This window comes from Oncorhynchus kisutch, linkage group LG30 (assembly GCF_002021735.2).
Source record: "Oncorhynchus kisutch isolate 150728-3 linkage group LG30, Okis_V2, whole genome shotgun sequence".
Classification (NCBI taxonomy): domain Eukaryota; kingdom Metazoa; phylum Chordata; class Actinopteri; order Salmoniformes; family Salmonidae; genus Oncorhynchus; species Oncorhynchus kisutch.
Window position 1 is genome coordinate 11,618,778 of NC_034203.2, and position 23,427 is coordinate 11,642,204.

At 40.2% G+C, this 23,427-nt stretch overlaps 1 protein-coding gene across 2 annotated transcripts; it reads right to left on the bottom strand.

Annotated features, from left to right (window-relative positions):
• Positions 1–263: 263 nt before the first annotated feature.
• On the bottom strand, positions 264–18,672 carry LOC109874679 (ceramide synthase 2). 2 transcript variants are annotated; one of them, XM_031810324.1, is made up of 11 exons: positions 18,448–18,672; positions 11,502–11,663; positions 10,401–10,518; positions 9,935–10,053; positions 7,194–7,251; positions 6,634–6,684; positions 5,479–5,571; positions 4,878–5,006; positions 2,281–2,390; positions 1,832–1,988; positions 264–1,739 (listed from the first exon to the last, which is right to left on the bottom strand). In XM_031810324.1, the coding sequence occupies exons 2-11, from the start codon at positions 11,660–11,662 to the stop codon at positions 1,521–1,523; spliced, it is 1,215 nt and encodes a 404-aa protein (XP_031666184.1). In that variant the 5' UTR covers position 11,663; positions 18,448–18,672; the 3' UTR covers positions 264–1,520. The 2 variants fall into 2 exon arrangements, with proteins under 2 accessions (XP_031666184.1, XP_031666185.1); XM_031810325.1 differs by lacking the exon at positions 18,448–18,672 and adding an exon at positions 12,514–12,787 and having other exon boundaries at positions 590–1,739.
• Positions 18,673–23,427: the final 4,755 nt, after the last annotated feature.

The following is a 23,427-nucleotide window of genomic DNA, read 5'->3' on the forward strand; positions in this document are numbered from 1 at the left end:
ATATTCTTGATACCATTTGAAAGGAAACACTTTGAAGCTTGTGGAAATGTTAAATGAATGTAGGAGAATATAACACATTAGATCTGGTAAAATATAATACATTATCTTTGAAATGCAAGGGAAAGGCCATAATGTATTATGCCAGCCCAGGTGCAATTTAGATTTTGGCCACTAGATGGCAGCAGTGTATGTGTAAAGTTTTAGACTGATCAAATGAACCATTGCATTTCTGTTCAAGATTTTGTATCAAGACTGCCCAAATGTGCCTAATTGGTTTATTAATACATTTTCAAGTTCATAACTGTGCACTCTCCTCAAACAATAGCAGGGTATTCTTTCACTGTAATAGCTACTGTAAATTTCAGTGCAATTAGATTAACAAGAATTTAAGCTTTCTGCCAATATCAGATATGTCTATGTTCTGGGAAATGTTCTCGTTACTTACAACCTCATGCTAATCACATAAGCCTACGTTAGCTCAACCGTCCCACGGGGGAACCACCAATCCTGTAGAGGTTTTAAAAACAGGTAGGCCTCGTCTGTGGGACCACACCAACAACACGCACTTAAACAACACGCAAAAGATCATTAAATATTGAAAACTCAAAGTGTTAGCATAGCAGGACTTCAGTGAATTAAATCATGTATTGTTCCAAAATCATACTTTTTACCAATGTCTTGGTAAAAACGTCATACATTGGTCAAACGAAAAGAACACCAGTCACACTCGGAGATACATTTTAGGACATGTGTAATCTAGGCCAGCTAGGCTAGCACACTATACTATAATTTGTTAAGTGTATTTTGTTGATCCATGCAAAACTAGTCAAATCTGTTTTTCTGCAATTGCATTACAGATGTTATATAGCCCTATCATTTACAACAGTGTAGCCTACTCTAACCTTGGTTAACCCAGAACTAAAGTCTTGTGTAATTGGTCAGATGCTGGATTCTGGGTCCATACGTGTTAAGAGAAGAGATGTATCACTTACAAATTCATAACATATTGTACGAATTGGATGACATAGTACACTATTGTGTACCATTTTAGGGGACTCTCGAGCACTACTTTCTAAATTACTGGCTGAAATTATTAATTAAATTAAATTATTAATGCTCTGGAGCATCACGATAAGCCCACTATTATAAATCTTGACCATGAAATACAATTATATAGTTGAAAAACGACATGTTAAATTACAAAACAATTACAAAAACTGCACTCAAAACAATTCCTAGAGATATCAAACCGTTTTGTGACAAACATTCAGTATACTGAAGCATGAATCTCTTAATTTAACAAATAATCTGTAGTCAAAATATGAAAGCAATCTCTTTCATACACTTTCATACAGAGTTTTCCAGTCTTGAAAAGACTGAAATAGGCAGACCAATTGCTATCAAGTAGACTATGCGGAGAGGAATAGTGGCCAGATGGAGAAAAAGTACTCCATTCGAACGGGTCTATAATGTAACTTAATTGTTGACAGAAAACAATCACTCTGTCTAGGTTCATAATTCTACCTCGCTTTGCGCATCTTGCTCACAATAGCAGCTCTGTGATTGTTCAGGTTGTTTAAGACAAAGCTTTTGTTCAGCATTTTCAGTTTGGAGTTCAGGGCATCTTTACTCCTCTCCCAACAACACTCCCCCTCTTCGTCTTTCTCCTCCCCCTCTCCCTTGTCGTCGTCCTCTTCTTCCAGCTCACTCTCTTCATCGCTGCGTTCATCCTTATCCAGCTAAAGACACAAAAAGATACACACCATGAACACTCTTGAAACATGTGATAGGCTACTTGTTTCCTGGACATTTTGTGACCTCATATACTCACTTTGCCCAGGAATAGAAACTTGTTGGCCATCCGTAGGATTAACATGGCCCAGAAGACATGAAGTGCTTGTAGCACCATCAGAAGAAGGTTGAAAAAGTAGTAGCCAGCAAAGGGTTCAAAGACTTCCATGGACAACACAAGAGTTGTGTGGATTATTCTAGAAATCAGGGCAGGGAGGGGAAGAGGAAGCAAGTAATGCAATGATTAGAGTCAATATATCCCAGTTGTAAACCATTATATTCTAAGACATTTTGTTTATTAAATTGTTGCTCCAACAAACATTGTTGTGGACTAGATGCCCAATAAAGTCGATTTGATACAATTAAGTAACCAATGAAAAGCATTCACTATCAATTATGAAAAAATTCACAATTGCACACAATGTTAATGGTATTATAATATCATGAAAAAACATTTAGAACTAAGAGACACCACTGAGTTGGTCTTACTTGCTGGGAAACACCACCAGGCGTGTCACCAGGAAAACAGCAGCAAAAATGACAAACAACGTGTCGCATGTCTTCCTCCAGCCCGTGCCGTAGTTGAACATCTTTGCAGACTGTAAAAACAGTCATATATTCTAAGATGGATCCATAATGCAAACAAATGCTTAACATTGAAACATGTTTCTATTGGAATAAATTAGGCGATGAGGCTAATATGTATGAATGTGCATAAAATTCATTACACTTAGCTTTTGGTCTCTTGAATTCTCTCTCTATTGGTGTTGAATTATAATTGACAGACTGGTTCACATTCTTGGCACTACAGGTAAACCAAGGGCACACTAATGTCTGACTATGAATAAGAAGTCTCGTTTATACCTGGTGCTAACATGGGTCCTTTGTCCTGATCTTGCCTACATTCTTTAATTGTGCCCACATCTCCAGAAACGTGTCTACACATGGTATTAAAACGTGTGTTTTCCATCCACTGTGTCTGGATTGTGACCAGATTTCCTGGTCCTTCCTTTATGCAAATGATTTCATAGCTATTCTTTCAAAGTGATATTTACTTATTGTAAGACACATATTGATTTAACCAGTCAATGGTGCTACCTGTCAATAATATTAGAGGGCGGAATAATTATGATTCAAATGGTTTCTCTGTCCATATCTGTCTACACTTGTAAGATATTCAGACACAATGCATGTCTGTCTATCTCCGGGGATGGTTAGGAAGATCTGATCACAATCAGATCACAATGTGTCTTTTGATGGTCTACACCTGTCTAAATACATTTGAAGTAGGAAGTTTACATACACCTTAGCCAAATACATTAAACTCAGCTTTTCACAATTCCTGACATTTAATCCTAGTAAAAATTCCCTGTTTTAGGTCGGTTAGGATCACCACTTTATTTTAAGAATGTGAAATGTCAGAATAATAGTAGAGAGAATTATTTATTTCAGCTTTTATTTATTTCATCATAGTGGGTCAGAAGCTTACATACACTCGATTAGTATTTGGTAGCATTGCCTTTAAATTGTTTCACTTGAGTCAAATATTTTGAGTAGCCTTCCACAAGCTTCCCACAATAAGTTGGGTGAATTTTGGCCCATTCCTCCTGACAGAGCTGGTGTAACTTAGTCAGGATTGTAGGCTCCTTACTCGCACACGCTTTTTCAGTTCTGTCCACAAATGTTCTATGTGATTGAGGTCTTTGAGGTCTATGTGATTGAGGGCTTTGTGATGGCCACAACTTTGGAAGTATGCTTGGGGTCATTGTCCATTTGGTAGACCCATTTGAGACCAAGCTTTAACTTCCTGACTGATGTCTTGAGATGTTTCTTCAATATATCCACATAATTTTCCTTCCTCGTGTGCCATCTATTTTGTGAAGTGCACCAGTCCCTCCTGCAGCAAAGCACCCCCACAACATGATGCTGCAACCCCCATGATTCACGGTTGGGATGGTCTTCTTTGGCTTGCAAGCGTCCCCCTTTTTCCTCCACACATAACGATGGTCATTATGGCCAAACAGTTCTATGTTTGTTTCATCAGACCAGAGGACATTTCTCCAAAATGTACAATCTTTGTCCCCATGTGCAGTTGCAAACCGTAGTCTGGCTTTTTTATGGCAGTTTTGGTGCAGTGGCTTCTTCCTTGCTGAGCGGCCTTTCAGGTTATGTCGATATTGGACTCGTTTTAATGTGGATATAGATACTTTTGTACCTGTTCCCTCCAGCATCTTCACAAGGTCTTTGCTGTTGCTCTGGGATTGATTTGCACTTTTCGCACCAAAGTATGTTAATCTCTAGGAGACAGAACGCGTCTCCTTCCTGAGCGGTATGAAGGCTGCGTGGTCCCATGGTGTTTATACTTGCGTACTATTGTTTGTACAGATGAACGTGGTACCTTGAGGTGTTTGGAAATTGCTCCCAAGGATGAACCAGACTTGTGGAGGTCTACCATTTTTTTTTCTGAAGTCTTGACTGATTTCTTTTGATTTTCCCATGATGTCAAGCAAAGAGGCACTGAATTTGAAGGTCGGCCTTGAAATACATCCACAGGTACACCTCCAATTGACCTCCAAAGCTCAAAAGCCATGACATAATTTTCTGGAATTTTCCAAGCTGTTTAAATACACAGTCAACTTAGTGTATGTAAACTTCTGACCCACTGGAAATGTGATACAGTGAATTATAAGTGAAATAATCTGTCTGTATTTGTGGAGTGATTGAAAATTTAGTGACTCCAACCTAAGTGTATGTAAACTTATGACTTCAACTGTATGTGGACACAATCAGAATGTGGACAAGATCAGGACAAAGGATACAAATTAGAACCAGGTATAAACAGGGCTAGTGAGTCATAAGACATGCCATGCTAATTTGACCATTATGTTCCTCATTGAATGACAAAAATAGTGAGACCAGTGGGGGGGGGGGGGAAGAGACATTTTCCCAACATGTCAGACAAGCTCTAACCTGTTTAGGTGCAGTACATTTCACCGGTCCCAAGTGAAATACATGGTTTTGAATATCTTAGAACATACAGACTGATGTTTATGGGGAGATTGGCTGGGCTCTGATCCAGCTCTTACCTCTAGGAGGAAGTCAGAGGAGTCGTGAAGCAGCATCACCAGAGTGCCTATCCGTACGTAGTTGGAACAGTAGGAGAAACCAAGCAGGAAGATGGTGGCAATGTGGTGAATCACCTGCTCCTTGAAATCCTAGAAATGAGAGAGCTAAGTAGAGTAATGTGATCGCTAAAATGTCAAAAGTACGACTTTGTGTAGTGTACATCCAAACATGAAGAAACCCTTTCTGGGGAATACCATATGCTTTGCTATGCCGTATTTGTTCAACGTGATCTCAACGACTCGGCAGACCAGAGATTCAATCATTGAAAGACCCTGTTCACCCTTTATTTCTCAGAGGAAGAAATGTGAGCTTTGAAGTCGATGATCCATTCACCGGACAGGTCTTTGAGTCTATTGTTAACCGGAGTACAAGTGACATGTACAGTGTCTTTTAAATAGCAGAACAGCCAGTAGAGCTGATCGTGTCTGAAATATGCGGGAGCGGCAAATAATGCCGCACCCCGACCCTTGCCCTTCTCTATTAGCACGTGTGCTAAATAGGGATGGCTTATTATCATGGTCCTGGCAGGAAGTGAGGAGCAGGCAGATGAAAGGGACTTACTTTCCTCTTGACGTCCACAGAGACACAGAGAAGCAGGGAGAGGTAGAAGCCCAGCTCCAGCTGGTAGTACCAAAAGTGGGCCCTCTCAATTGGCTGCAGAGGATTTACACATCCTACATTTAGTCATCTCGTATGTATATGCTGTATTCTATACCATCTACTGCATCTTGCCGTTGCCGCTCGGCCATCGCTCATGCATATAGTTATATGTACATATTCTTATTCATCCCTTTACACGTGTGTGTGTGTACAAGGTAGCTGTTGTGAATTTGTTAGATTACTTGTTAGATATTACTGCACTGTCGGAACTAGAAGCACAAGTATTTTGCTACACTCGCATTAACGTCTGCTAACCATGTGTATGTGACCAATAAAATTGTATTTGATTTGATTTGAGGATAGGGAAACACAGTGTTAGCCTACAGCATGACTATGATTGGGTGTAACATATGCACTTCCACTGGCTATGTACCGGTGCTGAATATCAAGGAAAATATACATTTTCATCTGCAAAAAAAAACAAGATTTTAGAACCATAATAGAAAAGTTAAATACAGTACTTGAATAAGCACACTTGGGATTATACAGTTAAAGTGTACAGAATGTTATTTTTGCTGATGACAATGAGCCGTTGCTCTGAGCTAAGTGTTTTGCGGGGAATGTCTTTGTCCATCACCAAATGAATGGGGAAATTAATGAGTGGGAATTCCAAACCATAATGGACCATCCTCATACTTAGGTTTTGTTCTATCACGAATATGCACCAAATACCAACACCTGGTTTTTGATTGGATCTAACAGAGAATATTTCCATTGTGTAGTAGGTCACATCATTGTTGGTATAAGGTTAAGCCTACAGTATGTAATGTACACTAAAGGGACAAAAACAGTACAGAAAGGTACAGTGCCTTCAGAAAGTATTCACACCCCTAAAACTTTTTCCATGTTTTGTTGAGTTACAGCCTGAATTTAAAATGGAATAAATTTAGATTTTGTGTCACTGGCCTACACACAATACCCCATGAATGTCAAAGTGGAATGATGTTTTTTGTCATTTTTCTAATTACGAACAAATTTAAAGCTGAAATGTCTTAAATCAACAAATATTCAACCCCTAGACATGGATTGAAGGGAAAACAGAACATGTGAGCTTACTTGTTGTGGATATCCTGTCCAGCATTCTCTCTGGTCCCAAAACCAGGATTTCTAAAGGGAAAGGAGTTAAACAAGTTTCTCATGGAGATGAAGCCCATGTGACCTGAACAGACCTAGGTTCAAAAACTATTTACGGTATTTAAATTACTTTCAAAGACATGTGGAAGTAAGTATTTTGATATTTTGTATTTGAAAACACAAGTAGTTATATATTTAAAAAAATATATAACATTTGATTTGATATTAGAATGTATTTGGAAATAGACTTGGAAAGTAATGGCAGGTAATTTGAAAAAACTCAAATACACAAATATTTATATACTCCCATGCATTTGAACCAGGTGTGATTGGTTTTGAAATAATATATTTGGAAATAAGTATTTGAACATTCTTTCAGATAGTAGGCTGTTTATTGGAAAGTAATTGAAAATACTTCCAACAGAAGTAGTTTATTCAGGCCACATTATTTGAAAATGCTCAAAGTATATAAATTACACATAATCAAAAACACATGTATTTGAACACATTTCTGAAGGGTTGTGGTTCATACTAATACCCACATTGATCAAAGTTGCAAGTCCAGCTAGGAACGCTATGAGGTAGAAGAAAAATCTCCAACTGCAAAATGACACAGGTTTTAGTTACAATTTAAAGGGCAATTCCGCCACTTTTCAACCATCATATCAATTCATCATATCCAGCACCAAACCAGTGTCTACATACAGTACCAGTCAAAGGTTTGGACACACCTACTCATTCAAGGGTTTTTCTTTATTTAGACTATTTTCTACATTGTAGGATAATAGTGAAGACATTAAAACTATGCAATAACACATATGGAATCATGTAGTAACCAAAAAAGTGTTAAATAAATATAAATATATTTAAGATTTTAGATTCTTCAAGTAGCCAACATTTTCCTTGATGACAGCTTTGCACACGCTTGGCATTCTCTCAACCAGCTTCATGGGGAATGCTTTCCCAACAGTCTTGAAGGAGTTCCCACATATGCTGCGCACTTGTTGGCTGCTTTTCCTTCACTCTGCGGTCCAACTAATCACAAACCATCGCAATTGGGTTGAGGACAGGTGATTGATTGTGGAGGCCTGGTCATTTGATGCAGCACTCAATCACTCTCCTTGGTCAAATAGCCCTTACACAGCCTGGATGTGTGTTTTGGGTCATTGTCCTGTTGAAAAACAAATGATAGTCCCACTAAGCGCAAACCAGATGGGATGTCGTATCGCAGCAGAAGGCTGTGGTAGCCATGCTGGTTAAGTGTGCCTTGAAGTCTAAATAAATCACAGACTGTGTCACCAGAAAAGCACCATCACACCTCCTCCATGCTTCACGGTGGGAACCACATATGCAGAGATAATTCGTTCACCTACTCTGCGTCTCACAAAGACACAGCAGTTGGTAGCAAAAATCTCAAATTTGGACCAAAGGACATATTTCCACCGGTCTAATGTTTTTTTTATTAGAGATTTTATTTCACCTTTATTTAACCAGGTAGGCAAGTTGAGAACAAGTTATCATCTACAACTGTGACCTGGCCAAGATAAAGCAAAGCAGTTTGACAAATACAACAACACAGAGTTACACATGGAGTAAACAAACATACAGTCAATAATACAGTAGAAAAACAAATCTATCTACAAAGTGTGCAAATGAGGTGAGATAGGGGAGGTAAGGCAATAAATAGGCCATGGTGGCGAAGTAAATACAATATAGCAATGAAACACTGGAATGGTAGATGTGCACTTGATGAAAGTGCAAGTAAAAATACTGGGGTGCAAAGGAGCAAGATAAATAAATAAATACAGTAGGGGATGAGGTAGTTGTTTGGGCTATTTACAGATGGGCTATGTACAGGTGCAGTGATCTGTGAGCTGCTCTGACAGCTGGTGCTTAAAGCTAGTGAGGGAGATAAGTGTCTCCAGTTTCAATGATTTTTGTAGTTCGTTCCAGTCATTGGCAGCAGAGAACTGGAAGGAGAGGAAAGGAGGAATTGGCTTTGGGGGTGACCAGTGAGATATACCTGCTGGAGCGCGTGCTACAGGTGGGTGCTGCCATGGTGACTCAGCGAGCTGAGATAAGGCGGGGCTTTACCTAGCAGGGTCTATGTCCCTTGCTCATGTTTCTTGGCACAAGCACATCTCTTCTTCTTATTGGTGTCCTTTAGAGGTGGATTCTTTGCAGTAATTCGGCCACAAAGGCCTGATTCACGCAGTCTCCTCTGAACAGTTGTGGTTTAGATGTGTCTGTTACTTGAACTCTGAAGCATTTATTTGGGCTGCAAATTCTGAGGTGCAGTTAACTCTAATGAACTTGTCCTTTGCAGCAGAGGTAACTCTGGGTCTTGCTTTCCTGTGGTGGTCCTTATGAGAGCCAGTTTCATCATAGCGCTTGATGGTTTTTGTGACTGCACTTGAAGAACCTTTCAAAGTTCTTGACATTTTCCAGATTTATGTCTTAAAGTAATGATGGACTGTAATTTCTCTTTCCTTATTTGAGCTGTTCTTGCCATAATATGGACTTTGTCTTTCCCAAATAGGGCTATTTTCTGTATACCACCCCTACCTTGTCACAACACAACTGACTGGCTCAAACGCATTAAGAAGGAAAGAAATTCCACAAATAAACTTTTAACAAGGCACTCCTGTTAATTGAAATGCAATCCAGGTGACTACCTCATGAAGCTAGTTTAGAATGCCAAGAGTGTGCAAAGCTGTTATCATGGCAAAGGGCGAGTACTTTGAAGAATCTCGAAAATAAAATATATTTTGATTTGTTTGAAACATTTTGACTGGTACTGTATGTGAAAACAGTGCATTTCTATGATCTGTGGTTAAAAAGATAAGAAAGTTCCTCATAGGGTAGGATTAAAAGTAATTAAACAGTGATTTAAAAATATATATGTATAAAGTCATCGGGTAGAGCTTTTTAACTTTATATATTTCTTTCTACAAAAGGTAGAAATATTGCCGTTTTCACATATGTAGACACTGGTATTGTGCTGGAGATAATGAAAATGTTGAAAAGTGGTGGAATTGCCGCTTAAAGTCTTACAACTTGAGCTGCATTGGCAACATGAAAGTGGAATGACATCAAACTTCATTGAATTTTACAGTCCTCTTCCGGATAACCAGATCTTCATTGTAAAATAAACAAGAATTTGTTCTCAACTGACTGGTTAAATGAAGGTTATATTAAATTATAAGGGGAAAAAATTGTCATACAAGTGAATGAAGCTAAATGAATGGGCAAAAAGCCTTTGCTTAGTAAAGACGGGACTTACCAAGCCTCGCAGAACCTCTTGGTGTAGCTGGGCCTGTCGTGGTTTCTGCGGTGACGGAACCAGGTCTCAATTTGTCTCTGGGATTTATCACATTGTGCCATTAGACTGATGATATCACTCTAAATATGAAGGATATAGACAGAACATTACTACCGCTGTAAATATACTACAGCTCTCGCTAAAAGTCATTATTTATTCGTCCAAAATATGTCCAAACCTATTTGCAACTGTTACTATTGCAATGTAGTTACACAGTAACTTAATTCTGTGGTTATGCACCTGTATCAACATTTCCCAGGAACTCGTAGAGCAGGATGCTTGTGCACGATCTATTTCACTATCATAGCAGGCATGTCCCCGTCACCCTTCCATTCCCACAGTGCAAACACTTCCAGCAGCTATGTTGACGTAAGAGGCCAAGACCGGCACATACCATTGTCAGAGTTTGATGTCTCTGGACACTAACCTGAGATGGTTGTCGGTTTTGTTGGGTGTAGAATGACTCGAGCTTTGTGGCGGGAGCGACAGCCATGCGTAATCGGTTCCTCAGCCCCACACATCTGCCCAGAGGGGGAGCCACAACCCTAACGGTGAGGAAAACATACGAGCAAATGTTGACCTTCATAGCAAGAGGTGTAGTATTACTAATGACAATATAGGTGTGTTTCTATAGTTCTTTGATAATCTATACATGGTGTGTGTGTGTGTGTGTGTGTGTGTGTGTGTGTGTGTGTGTGTGTGTGTGTGTGTGTGTGTGTGTGTGTGTGTGTGTGTGTGTGTGTGTGTGTGTGTGTGTGTGTGTGTGTGTGTGTGTGTGTGTGTGTGTGTGTGTGTGTGTACTATACAGAATAGCTGTGCTTGTATTTTATTATTATTATTATTGTGTATCCTGTACGTACGACTAATAACACTTTAACTTAAAACTTGTCTGTGTGTTGCCATAATAACCTCTTTAAGCCATTTGTTAGGCCAGAGAAAGCTTATGGGGGATCAGTCGGGTTACCTTAGGACACGGCTGCTGTAGCAACAGAGCCCGTCCTCTCTCCTCTCTACCTGCTGCTGCTCTTCTCTTTCAGCAAAGTGCTGACACCTGCTCCCTCTACTATTCCCAACTGGCCTACACTACCGCCAACAACACCCGCCAACAACACCCGCAGGCATACAGGGCAGGGCAACCAACAATACAGCCTCCACCTGTGCGGATTTCATTTCACTGCTGCTGTTTGTCGTCGGGTGATGTTACATGACAAGACCTCATCGGGAATTCAATCAAACCCGTGCTGCGGAACAGTCCCACTGTGGAAAGATCATGCTATTCTTCAACTCTAAAAATACTTGATGCCATTACTCGAACATTTTCACTCTTTCCCTTGATTTCAGTGAAAGGGTTCAGTTTCACATTTCTGTGCAATCAGATTGTTCCATTATGTGAGCTGAATCTTCCCCTTTTTACAAGTCACTGATTCATATTTCAGACACACATTCTTGTTGATTACTGGCCAAAGTATTGTTGCAAACGAAGATCGTATCCAAGATGTGGTCCATACAGTAGTTCCAAAAAAGTTACCTGTCAAATACTAGACGGAGGACAATGAACCCTAGAGCCAGAGGCAAGGCGAACAGCAGGTCACGGGGTCGCGGACACTCCTGCATCTGCTCCATGTCTCTCCAGGTGATCCCAGGAGGCAGCCAGTACTCATGCCTCCACAGATCTGGCAGGAGGTCCATGCTGGATGAAGGCGTGAAGAGGGATAAGTGGCTTAATGATATATCATTGATTTGAGTTGAATTTGTGAATCGTGGATGTCAGTCTGACAGTGTGACTATGCTCTGAATGCTTCTTAATCAGATAACATTTTTGTGTCATCTTTACGATAAGGTTGACATAGCAGGTAATATGTGTAGTACCAGCAATACATTTCGGTCATTCCATGAAATGAGTCCCTTTTGATATTATAAGTAGAAATTGTACACGAGTAATGAATTGTAAAAGCCTGTTATATTAAATGAAGTGCCCTTTAATATAGATCACATGGAAAATCCAATAAATCTGATTTTTAACATAAAGACTTGCTTAAGTGCCAAGATTCAGCCTTTTGACATGTCCCTCTGTGCACTCTGTGACTCCTAGGAAGAATTGTATCTGCATAACCTCAAAATGTCTCCAATTTTTCACCATCATTGTAAAGCCCTCCTTATTTTGTTGCTTTTGCAAAGTAATTTCTGCAGATTATTATTTATTACATGTGATTAGTTGATTGAGTTATTATTTATTACATGTGATTAGTTGATTGAGTTATTATTTATTACATGTGATTAGTTGATTGAGTTATTATTTATTACATGTGATTAGTTGATTGAGTTATTATTTATTACATGTGATTAGTTGATTGAGTTATTATTTATTACATGTGATTAGTTCATTGAGTTATTATTTATTTCATGTGATTAGTGATTCAATTGTCCCTCCCTGTTATACACAACAAGCTTCCATTCCCCCTGTCACACGGGGATTTATGGCTGATTTAAGATGAAATCATCAACCCTGTTACTTTAATTGGCACCTAATAAGGACTTACCTAGTAGGAAAACATGTATTTTATTAAGCTAAATATGTGCACGATCATCTGCATGCTTCCCCCTCCGAGTCCTTTCAGCTGCTGCTCCGCGCTCGCTCACTCCGTGACTCCGCTGCCACTTGTTCGAACAAACGTAGTTCTTAGTCTGTCTTAACAGTTATCAAAGCAAACATAAGCGCCACACAACAGGCAGTCTAGCGATTTCATGTTATTTTGTTCAGGAGGGGAGTTAGCCTGCATGCAGCTATTTAGACAAGCTATGCACTGAGTACACCAAACATTAGGAACACCTTCCTAATACTGAGTCGCACCCCCCCTTTTGCCCTCAGCCTCAATTCGTCATGGACTCTACAAGGTGTCGAAAACATTCCACAGAGATGCTGGCCCATGTTGACTCCAATGCTTCCCACAGTTGTGTCAAGTTGGCTGGATGTCCTTTGGGTGGTGGACCATTCTTGATACACACAGGAAACTGTTGAGTGTGAAAAACCCAGCAGCGTTACAGTTTTTGACACAAACCGGTATGCCTGGCACCTACTGCCATATCCTGTTGAAAGGCACTTTAATCTTGTGTCTAGCCATTTCACTTTCCGAATGGCACACATACACAATCCATGTCTCAAGGCTTAAAAATCATTCTTTAACCTGACTCCTCCCCTTCAACTACACTGATTTGAAGTGGATTTAACAAGTGACATCAATAAGGGATCACAGCTTTTACCTGGATTCACCTGGTCAGTCGATGTCACGGAAAGAGCAGGTGTTCCTAATGTTTTGTATACTCAGTGTATGTACACAGCATATCAACAAGCAAGACAGGCAGTCAATAGCGATTTAATGTGCAAACATTGGCCATTGGGAAGCAGAGTTCCTCTTTCAGCCACTCTGGCTATATGTCAGCCACAGGAGATTGGTGGCACCTTAATGGGGGAGGACAGGCTCGTGGTAAATGGCTGGAGCGGAGTCAGTGGAATGGTGTCAAATACCCTTCCAGCCATTATTATGAGCCGTCCTCCCCTCAGCAGCCTCCACTGATAGCAGCATTTCTATGAAGATTACATCACTCAAAACTCTGGTAGATTTGTCCCAAAGCAATGTGTAGACTGTGTCTTGCTTGTGCTACGGCATTACAGTACCAGTCAAAAGTTTGGACAGACCTACTCATTCAAGGGTTTTTCTTATTTTTTAAAACTATTTTCTACATTGTAGAATAATAGTGAAGACATCAAAATGATGAAATAACACATATGGAATCATGTAGTAACCAAAACAAGTGTTAAACAAATCTAAATAGATTTTAGATTTTAGATTCTTCAAGTAGCCACCCTTTGCCTTGATGACAGCTTTGCACACTCTTAACAAGCTTCACCTGGAATGCTTTTCCAACAGTCTTGAAGGAGTGCCCACATATGCTAAGCACTTGTTGGCTGCTTTTCATCCCAAACCATCTCAATAGGGTTGAGGTCAGGTGATTGTGGAGGCCAAGTCATCTGATACAGCACTCTATCACTCTCGTTCTTGGTCAAATAGCCCTTACACAGCCTGGAGGTGTGTTTTGGGTCATTGTCCTGTTGAAAAACAAATGATAGTCCCACTAAGCACAAACCCAATGGGATGTCGTATCGCTGCAGAATGCTGTGGTAGCGATGCTGGTTAAGTGTGCCTTGAATTCTAAATAAATCACAGACAGTGTCACCAGCAAAGCTTCCCCACATCATCATACCTCCTCCTCCATTCTTCTACTCTGCGTCTCACAAAGACACGGCGGTTGGAACCAAAAATCTCAAATTTGGACTCATCAGACCAAAGGACAGATTTTCACCGGTCAAATGTCCATTGCTCAAGTTTCTTGGCCCAAGCAAGTCTCTTCTTCTTATTGGTGTCCTTTAGTGGTGGTTTCATTGCAGCAATTCGACCATGAAGGCCTGATTCATGCAGTTTCCTCTGAACAGTTGATGTTGAGATGTGTCTGTTATTTGAACTCTGTGAAGCATTTATTTGGGCTGCAATCTGAGGTGCAGTTAACTCTAATGAACTTATCCTCTGCAGCAGAGGTAACTCTGGGTCTAGCTTTCCTGTGGCGGTCCCCATGAGAGCCAGTTTCATCATAGCGCTTGATGGTTTTTGAGACTGCACTTGAGGAACCGTGAAATTTTCCTGATTGACTGACATTCATGTCTTAAAGTAATGAGCGACTGTTGTTTCTCTTTGCTTATTTGAGCTGTTCTTGCCATATAATGGACTTGGTATTTTACTAAATAGGGCTATCTTCTGTACATCACCTCTACCTTGTCACAAGACAACTGATTGGCTCAAACGCATTAAGAAGGAAAGGCACGCCATTCCAAGTGACTACCTCATGAAGCTGGTTGAGAGAATGCCAAGGGTGTGCAAAGCTGTCATCAAGGCAAAGGGTGGCTACTTTGAAGAATCTCAAATATAAAATATATTTGTATTTGATTAACACTTTTTGTTACTACATGATTCCATGTGTTATTTCATAGTTTTGATGTCTTCACTATTATTATACAATGTAGAAAATAGAACAATTCTGAAAAACCCTTGAATGAGTAGGTGTGTCCAAACTGTTGACTGGTACTGTGTACTCTGGGGGGGAAATGTTCATTCAAATTGCCACCAAGTTTTTATTTCAACTGTTCAGAAATAGGAGGCAGAAACAGGCTACATCATACATCAATGTCCATCAAATTGGTTGATGGTTCAGAAGAGGGTGAGTAAAAACAGAAACTTGAATGTCTCTGCCTTTAAAAAAAAGTACATTTCTACACTATGAGGACGAAATGACACCCTGAAATTCTGAAAATGATGATGATGTCCTTTTTGTGTACGAGCTGTTAGAAGACAATTCTGTAATATCAGTCTGCTCAGGTGGGATGGAACTTTTGGCCCCACATCATGACGTCACAATGTGAACTGATTATAATAGATCCGAGACATGTACTGTATAGAGCGTTTGGCCAATGCGGTTTCTGTCAGACATTTCAGAGATGGACACTTTCTCCTCCACAGCCATTGCTAAGCGTGTGCTCTCTATTTCGGAGACGTCTCCAAACCTTTTAAGATGTCCAGTGAAAGCAGATATGCAATTTGTTGACACCATAACAGACAGTACAGACTTGGATACACATTGTCCTGAATGCTAATCAATAAAAAAAATGTCTGTTAAATTCGCTGTTCTGTTTTGCTTGTTTACAGTGGTTCAATTCATTTTGTCAGAGGCGTCAGAGACACTCTCATATTGTTACGTCACCAACATTTTTAGAATAAAGGCACTAACATGGCAGCTGTTTTAAACCTGGCTGAACTCTCTCTCTCTCATATATATATATATATACACAGTTGAAGTCGCACGTTTACATACACCTTAGCCAAATACATTTTAAACTCAGTTTTTCACAATTCCTGACATTGAATCCTAGTAAATTCCCTGTTTTAGGTCAGTTAGGATCACCACTTTATTTTAAGAATGTGAAATGTCAGAATAATAGTAGAGAATAATTTATTTAAGCTTTTATTTATTTCATCACATTCCCAATGGGTCAGAAGTTTACATACACTCAATTAGTATTTGGTAGCATTGCCTTTAAATTGTTTAACTTGGGTCAAATGTTTCAGGTAGCCTTCCACAAGCTTCCCACAAGAAGTTGGGTGAATTTTGGCCCATTCCTCCTGACAGAGCTGGCGTAACTGACACAGGTTTGCAGGCCTCCTTGCTCACACACGCTTTTTCAGTTATGCCCACACATTTTCTATAGAATTTTTATTTTATTTATTTGACCTTTATTTAACTAGGGAAGTCAGTTAAGAACAAATTCTTATGTTCAATGACGGCCTAGGAGCAGTGGATTAACTGCCTGTTCAGGGGCAGAACAACAGATATGTACCTTGTCAGCTCGGGGATTCAAACTTGCAACCTTCCGGTTACTAGTCCAATGCTTTAACCACTAGGCTACCCTGGTGCCCCAGGGTTGAGGTTAGGGCTTTGTGATGGCCACTCCAATACCTTGACTTTGTTGTCCTTAAGCCATTTTGCCACAACTTTGGAAGTACGCTTGGGGTCATTGTCCATTTGGAAGACCCATTTGCGACCAAGCTTTAACTTCCTGATTGATGTCTTGAGATGTTGCTTCAATATATCCACATAATTGTACTCCCTCATGATGCCATCTATTTTGTGAAGTGCACCAGTCCCTACTGCAGCAAAGCACCCCCACAACATGATGCAGTCCCCCCCCGGATGGTCTTCTTTGGCTTGCAAGCCTTCCCCTTTTTCCTCCACATATAACGATGGTCATTATGGCCAAACAGTTTTATGTTTGTTTCATCAGACCAGAGGACATTTCTCCAAAAAGTATGATCTTTGTCCCCATGTGCAGTTGCAAACCGTAGTCTGGCTTTTTTATGGCGGTTTTGGAGCAGTGGCTTCTTCCTTGCTGAGCGGCCTTTCAGGTTATGTCAATATAGGACTTGTTTTACTGTGGATATAGATACTTTTGTACCTGTTTCCTCCAGCATCTTCACAAGGTCTTTTGCTGTTGTTCTGGGATTGATTTGCCCTTTTTCCCACCAAAGTATTTTCATCTCTAGGAGACAGAATGTGTCTCCTTCCTGAGCTGTATGACGGCTGCGTGGTCCCATGGTGTTTATACTTGCGTACTATTATTTGTACAGATGAATGTGGTACCTTCAGGCGTTTAGTAATTGCTCCCAAGGATAAACCAGACTTGTGGAGGTCCACAAAATTATTTCGGAAGTCTTGGCTGATTCCTTTTGATTTTCCAATGATGTCAAGCAAAGAGGCACTGAGTTTGAAGGTAGGCCTTGAAATACATCCACAGTTACACCTCCAATTGACTCAAATTATGTCAATTAACCTATCAGAATCTTCTAAAACCATGACATAATTTTCAGAAATTTTCCAAGCTGTTTAAAGGTACAGTCAACTTAGTGTATGTAAACTTCTGACCCACTGGAATTGTGATACAGTGAATTATAAGCGCAATAATCTATCTGTAAACAATTGTTTGAAAAATTACTTGTGTCATGCACAAAGTAGATGTCCCAGCCGACATGCCAAAACTATAGTTTGTTAACAAGACATTTGTGGAGTGGTTGAAAAACAAGTTTTAATGACTCCAACCAAAGTGTATGTAAACTTCCGACTTCAACTGTATGACTCTGTAATAGACCAGTGGCTGTTCATTTGGGTAATCGGGTGGGCTCTATACCATCATATCAGCCAATCAGGGATGTGTATGTAAATATCTTCACATTTGTTTCCAAATACCCACATGATCAGACTGAGCATTTCAAGGGCCAAAGGAGGCTCAGGGAAATAAATGATTTTAAAAAATACATATTTTGGAGTTATTTTCATTAAATAAGCACACACATTGATTTATTAGACAAAGTGATGATTAAAAAATAAAATGACAAAGACTGCATGGGGGCTTTAATAATGAAAAACCCATCAGAATTGCTGAAAAGTTAGGCTACAGTGTGAGGATGTTAATCATGTGATCATGATCACCGTGCTTCTACACCTGCATTGCTTGCTGTTTGGGGTTTTAGGCTGGGTTTCTGTACAGCACTTTGAGATATCAGCTGATGTACGAAGGGCTATATAAATAAATTTGATTTTGATTTGATTTGATGAGAAACAATAATCTTTGTGGGGGAAAAGTGTATAAATTAACGAGATCAATGCATTTTGTTATTTTAATGGAAAGTCAAATAGGCAACACTATTTCACCTGGTTGACCTATATCAAAATATATATTAATTATATAACTTGTTGACTGTTGACTTGTTGACTTGTTGACTGTTGATTCTATACAAATAACATAATATTTATATTGAGAACTAATAGTTTAGGTAAAAACGGTTGCAACAAGAACAGTTATAACGACCTACCTGTCGGAGCTTGGCTGGAGTAATTGAGGGTGCGTTGCCAAATAAAAAGACGAATCAGCAATTAATCCATCCAGCAGCGAGTTTTCCCTCTCTCTTTTCTTTGTAAAACTCCGTCGGGGATCAATTGAAGATCCAACTGCGCTGTGCCCTTTGATTCCACTGATGCCAAAACAGCGTTTGCGATTTAACAAAAGGGGTGTGTTCAGTGTGCGAAAGTTTTTAAGCTCCACTGAGGAACGAAGACCAGAAGGAAAAACGGTCATGGTTTTATATGGCTCCATTTTTTAAAAGGTGCTCTGCTTAAATTCCTCTCCCTAACCACCAAGTAAAAAAATTTGTATATCTACCAGTAATTGAAATGTGACTGAAAATGACCATATAGAATATTGATGGCTATATGCTTACAGTATAACTTGTTTGAGGATAGCACTTTGTCCATCCTTGAATCAAGGCCAAATGTAATGTCAGTGTGCTACTTGACCATTGTGTGACACAGACATTAAATTATTTAGTGCCTGTATGGAGTTCTTTTGTATTGTTCTGAGACATGCATGAACGTTATCCTTTTTACATCAGCAGATGGCACAAAGTGCTATTCAGAAACCCTGGCTAAAACCCCAAACAGGAAGCAATGCAGATGTAGGAGCACGGTGGCTGAGAAAAACTCCCTAGAAAGGCAGGAACCTAGGAAGAGAACTTAGAGAGGATCCAGGCTCTGAGTATTCAACACGCATGTAAATGAAACCTCTAAGCTAAGGAATGTGTTGTGAGGTCACAAGTTTAGTGATCTAATAAATATATTATTTTGCAGAAGCAGGGACCATTTCGCTCTCTGTCTCCAAACACAGGTTACATTTTTGAATTTCTCCAATGCTACTGAAAATCTATTCCATCTGGGAAATAACTAGTATCGTACGAACCATCCTGATCTTGCGAGCTCACATTCCGTTTTTGCGACACAGAATGTGAGCTCATGAGATCAGGATGGTTCGTACGAGGACGGGGAAAGACAGACTTGCTGAACATTCACTTTTTCAAACATGGCACTCAGTCACACCCTTCTTTGCTTTGTTGATTTACTTTCATCAGTTCAAATTGAAAATGCCCTCCCTTGCAGCGTCAACGTTGGTCCCCTCTTCACCATGGAGCTTTTATTGGCATCGTCAAGCTTTGCTTGCCTTCCCTTTGAAAATGTCAAAAGAAACCAAGCCAACTTGAAGTATAGGTCTATGTTTGGTCAGCCACTCCTTCTGTGTACTCAAGTGGATCAGCAGTCAAGGAACATAAACACGAGTTGTGCACACTGCCGCCCACCCTCCACACTTACTGCCAGCCAGCCACACAGGCCGGTAAAATAGTTATGCTGGTGTGATAAGGAGCCAGACGACTGTCACTAGATGTAATCGCCATTGTTATGCAGATGCCACAATCACTTTTCTTATGCACGTGTACATGGATAGTACATCTGATCCATAATATTATGACAGTGAGCTGGCAAGATGATTCGGCTTATACACTGAAAAAAAATATAAAGCAACATGTAAAGTGTTGGTCCCATGTTTCATGAGCTGAAATAAAAAATCCCAGAAATGTTCCATACACACAAAAAGCTTATTTCTCTCAAAGTTTGTGCACAAATGTGTTTACATCCCTGTTTGTGAGCATTTCTCCTTTGCCAAGATAATCCATCCATCTGAAAAGGGTGGCATATCAAAATGATTAAACAGCACGATCATTACACAGGTGCACCTTGTGCTGGGGACAATAAAAGGCCACTTTAAAATGTGCAGTTTTGTCTCACGAATGCACAGATGTCGCAAGTTTTGAGGGAGAGGGCAATTCTCATGCTGACTGCTCTGTCCACCAGAGCCGTTGTCAGAGAATGTAATGTTCATTTCTCTCCTATAAGGTGCCTCCAATATCATTTTAGAGAATCTGGCAGTACGTCCAACCAGCTTCACAACCGCAGACCACATGTAACCACGCCAGTCAAGGACCTCTGCATCTGGCTTCTTCACCTGCGGGATCGTCTGAGACTAGCCACCTGGACAGCTAATGAAACTGAAGAGTATTTCTATCTGTATTAAAGCCCTTTTGTGGGGAAAAACTCATAGGTGCGAAAAACCCATGGGCGCATCCACTTGGCAGCCAGGCCCACCCATGGTTACACTCCTGCCCAGTCATGTGAAATCAATAAATTAGGGCCTCATTTTTTTCAATTGACTGATTTCCATATATGAACTGTGACTCAGCAAAACCTTTGAAAATGTTGCATTGTTGCGTTTATATTTTTGTTCAGTAGATTCAAAGATGAAAACGTATGTAGGAAATGGTCTCTGAGTTGACGTGGGAATTAACAGCAGAGGGTGCTACATTGGTGGCAGAAGGAGTGAGTTACCCCTACACAAAGACCTACCCTGAGAGCCACTACTTTATCCTCTATTCATCACTCTGATAAAGTTACCGCAAATATTCTCTCTTTTTATGGGGAATACATACTGGATTATTTATTTTCTAAGCATGTCAACCATCCAAAATGTTTCGAGGTTAGGGTTCAACACGTGATATTCCATGCAGTGTCAACGCTTTGGTCCGTGGTAGGAATGAAGAGTCCCATTAGCTTTGTGCCTACCAGGTTACTACATTGTCAGAACCCACTGTGGCACAATCTGCCTCGCTAATTGCTTGCCTAATGGGATGGGAGGTGTGGCTGTTATTCAGATCATCCTATTGGGCTCCCGTCAACTGGAAGCAATTCACATGCAATTTTAACTTGGTGATAACTCTTTGTCTTATTACAATAGCATAATTTCTGCCACTGGTCACACACCATTCATTTCCATTGCTAAAGCTGTAATTACAAAGGGCCAATGGATATGCGTTCACAGAGGCCCATTGTCAACTGTTGTAGGTCACTCACTCACTAGGAGGTGGAATTGCAGGAAACATATTGGAATTACACTCCTGGGAGGTTGCTGTGTGTACACCAACTTACCTGAGAAAAGTAAGGTACAGCAATTGATAATAGTACTAGAAATGTAATGAGTGAGGGCCCAGAGTCTTTCCTGGTCAGTTCACATGGTCAGTGAAAAACTCCTGACCCTAGTCATTACATATGTTTACATGCCCATATAATCACGTCATGAATTCATGGATTTCTGTTAGTCTGCATTACCACAAAACAACACTGGTGATGAAACAAGCTACGAAGGACTGGCACTAAATGGAGCTGTAAGTACCCCAGGTTACCAGATGAGGTCATTGGTTAGCAAAAATAGAAACAGCTACCAGCTCTGAACTCATTGTCCACCTCTAGCAATTGTCCTAATTTGAGGCAAGATGACAAGACAAGACTAATAGTTGATACTATTAAGCCTTGTTCACATTGGCAATTTGAAGTGACTCAAATCCTTTATTTTTTTGCAAATCTGATTCGAATCTGTTCTTTTTCCTGCAGTCTGAACACCAGCAAGCACATGGAATCAGATATTTCAAACCACCTTCGTAAGTGCAATTTCTCGCATAGAGTAGCCTTCATTTCTCAGAACAAGAATAGACTGATGAGTTTCAGAAGAAAGTTCTTTGTTTCTGGCCATTTTGAGCCTGTAATCGAACCCACAAATGCTGCTGCTCCAGATACTCAACTAGTCTAAAGAAGTTTTATTGCTTCTTTAATCAGAAGAACAGTTTTCAGCTGTGCTAACATAATTGCAAAAGGGTTTTCTAATGATCAATTAGCCTTTTAAAATGATAAACTTGGATTAGCTAACACAACGTCCCATTGAAACACAGGAGTGATGGTTGCTGATAATGGGCCCCTGTACACCTATGTAGATATTCCATGAAAAAAAATCTGCCATTTCCAGCTACAATAGTCATTTACAACATTAACAATGTCTATACTGTATTTCTGATCAATTTGATGTTATTTTAATGGAGAACTAAATGTGCTTTTCTTTCAAAAACAAGGACATTTCTAAGTGACCCCAAACTTTTGAACAGTAGTATATGTAAATTAGATATTTCAGCATTTCTAAAAATGTTTTCACTTTGTCATTACGGGGTATTGTGTGTACTGTGTCAACAATCCATTTTGAATTCAGGCTGTAACACAACAAAATGTGGAATAAGTCAAGGGGTATGAATACTTTCTGAAGGCTCTGTACATGCTGCTGTAAGGACATGGATTTCTGAGCCTGTGGTTAAAAACTCCTAACGAGCCTGCAGAAACAAAAGTAGCTCAGAGAAAACGTCAAAGCCTGAAAACAAGAAAGTGACATTCCAACAAAAGATAGAGAGACATGTTCACGCTGTTGAGCAAGAGAACATAGAGGGGAGTGACTCATCAGACGAGGGTGTCACACTGAATATACTGACTGTTGCTGGGGCGGGGTTCGCACAGCTACTATGTCTCACTTGCTAGAGGGACAGCCGGTGCGTATGGAGATTGATACAGGGGTAGCTGTATCTCTGGTGTCAGACACAGTCAACAAAAAGACAATGAAACACCTTCCACATCAGCCAGCACACATATCGCGTTAAAGACTTACACAGGTGAAACCGTTTCCGTGACAGGCATCACTGATGTCACAGTTCAGTTAAACTGAATAAGCTGCCAATAAACTGACAAGCTGCCGCCCTACGTCGTGAAAGGGGACTATCTACCACTACTGGGACGTTTGTGGTTGGAGAAAATCACACTGGACAGGCCATCAGTGTGAACGCTAAGACGTGGAGATAAGCCTACCTGCCATCTTAAAGAAACGTGGAGGAGTCTTTCCTGGAGAGTTGGGTAGTATGAAAGACATTACAGTGAAGCTAGGCACTAAGCCAGACAGCAAACCAAAGTTTCTGAAAGCACGACCCGTACCTTATGCTATCAGACCAAAGGTCAAGGATGACTTGGACACTCTAGGAAAGAACAAAGTCATGGGGCCGGTCAACGTGAGTGAATGGGCAACACCCATCGTACCAGTCCTT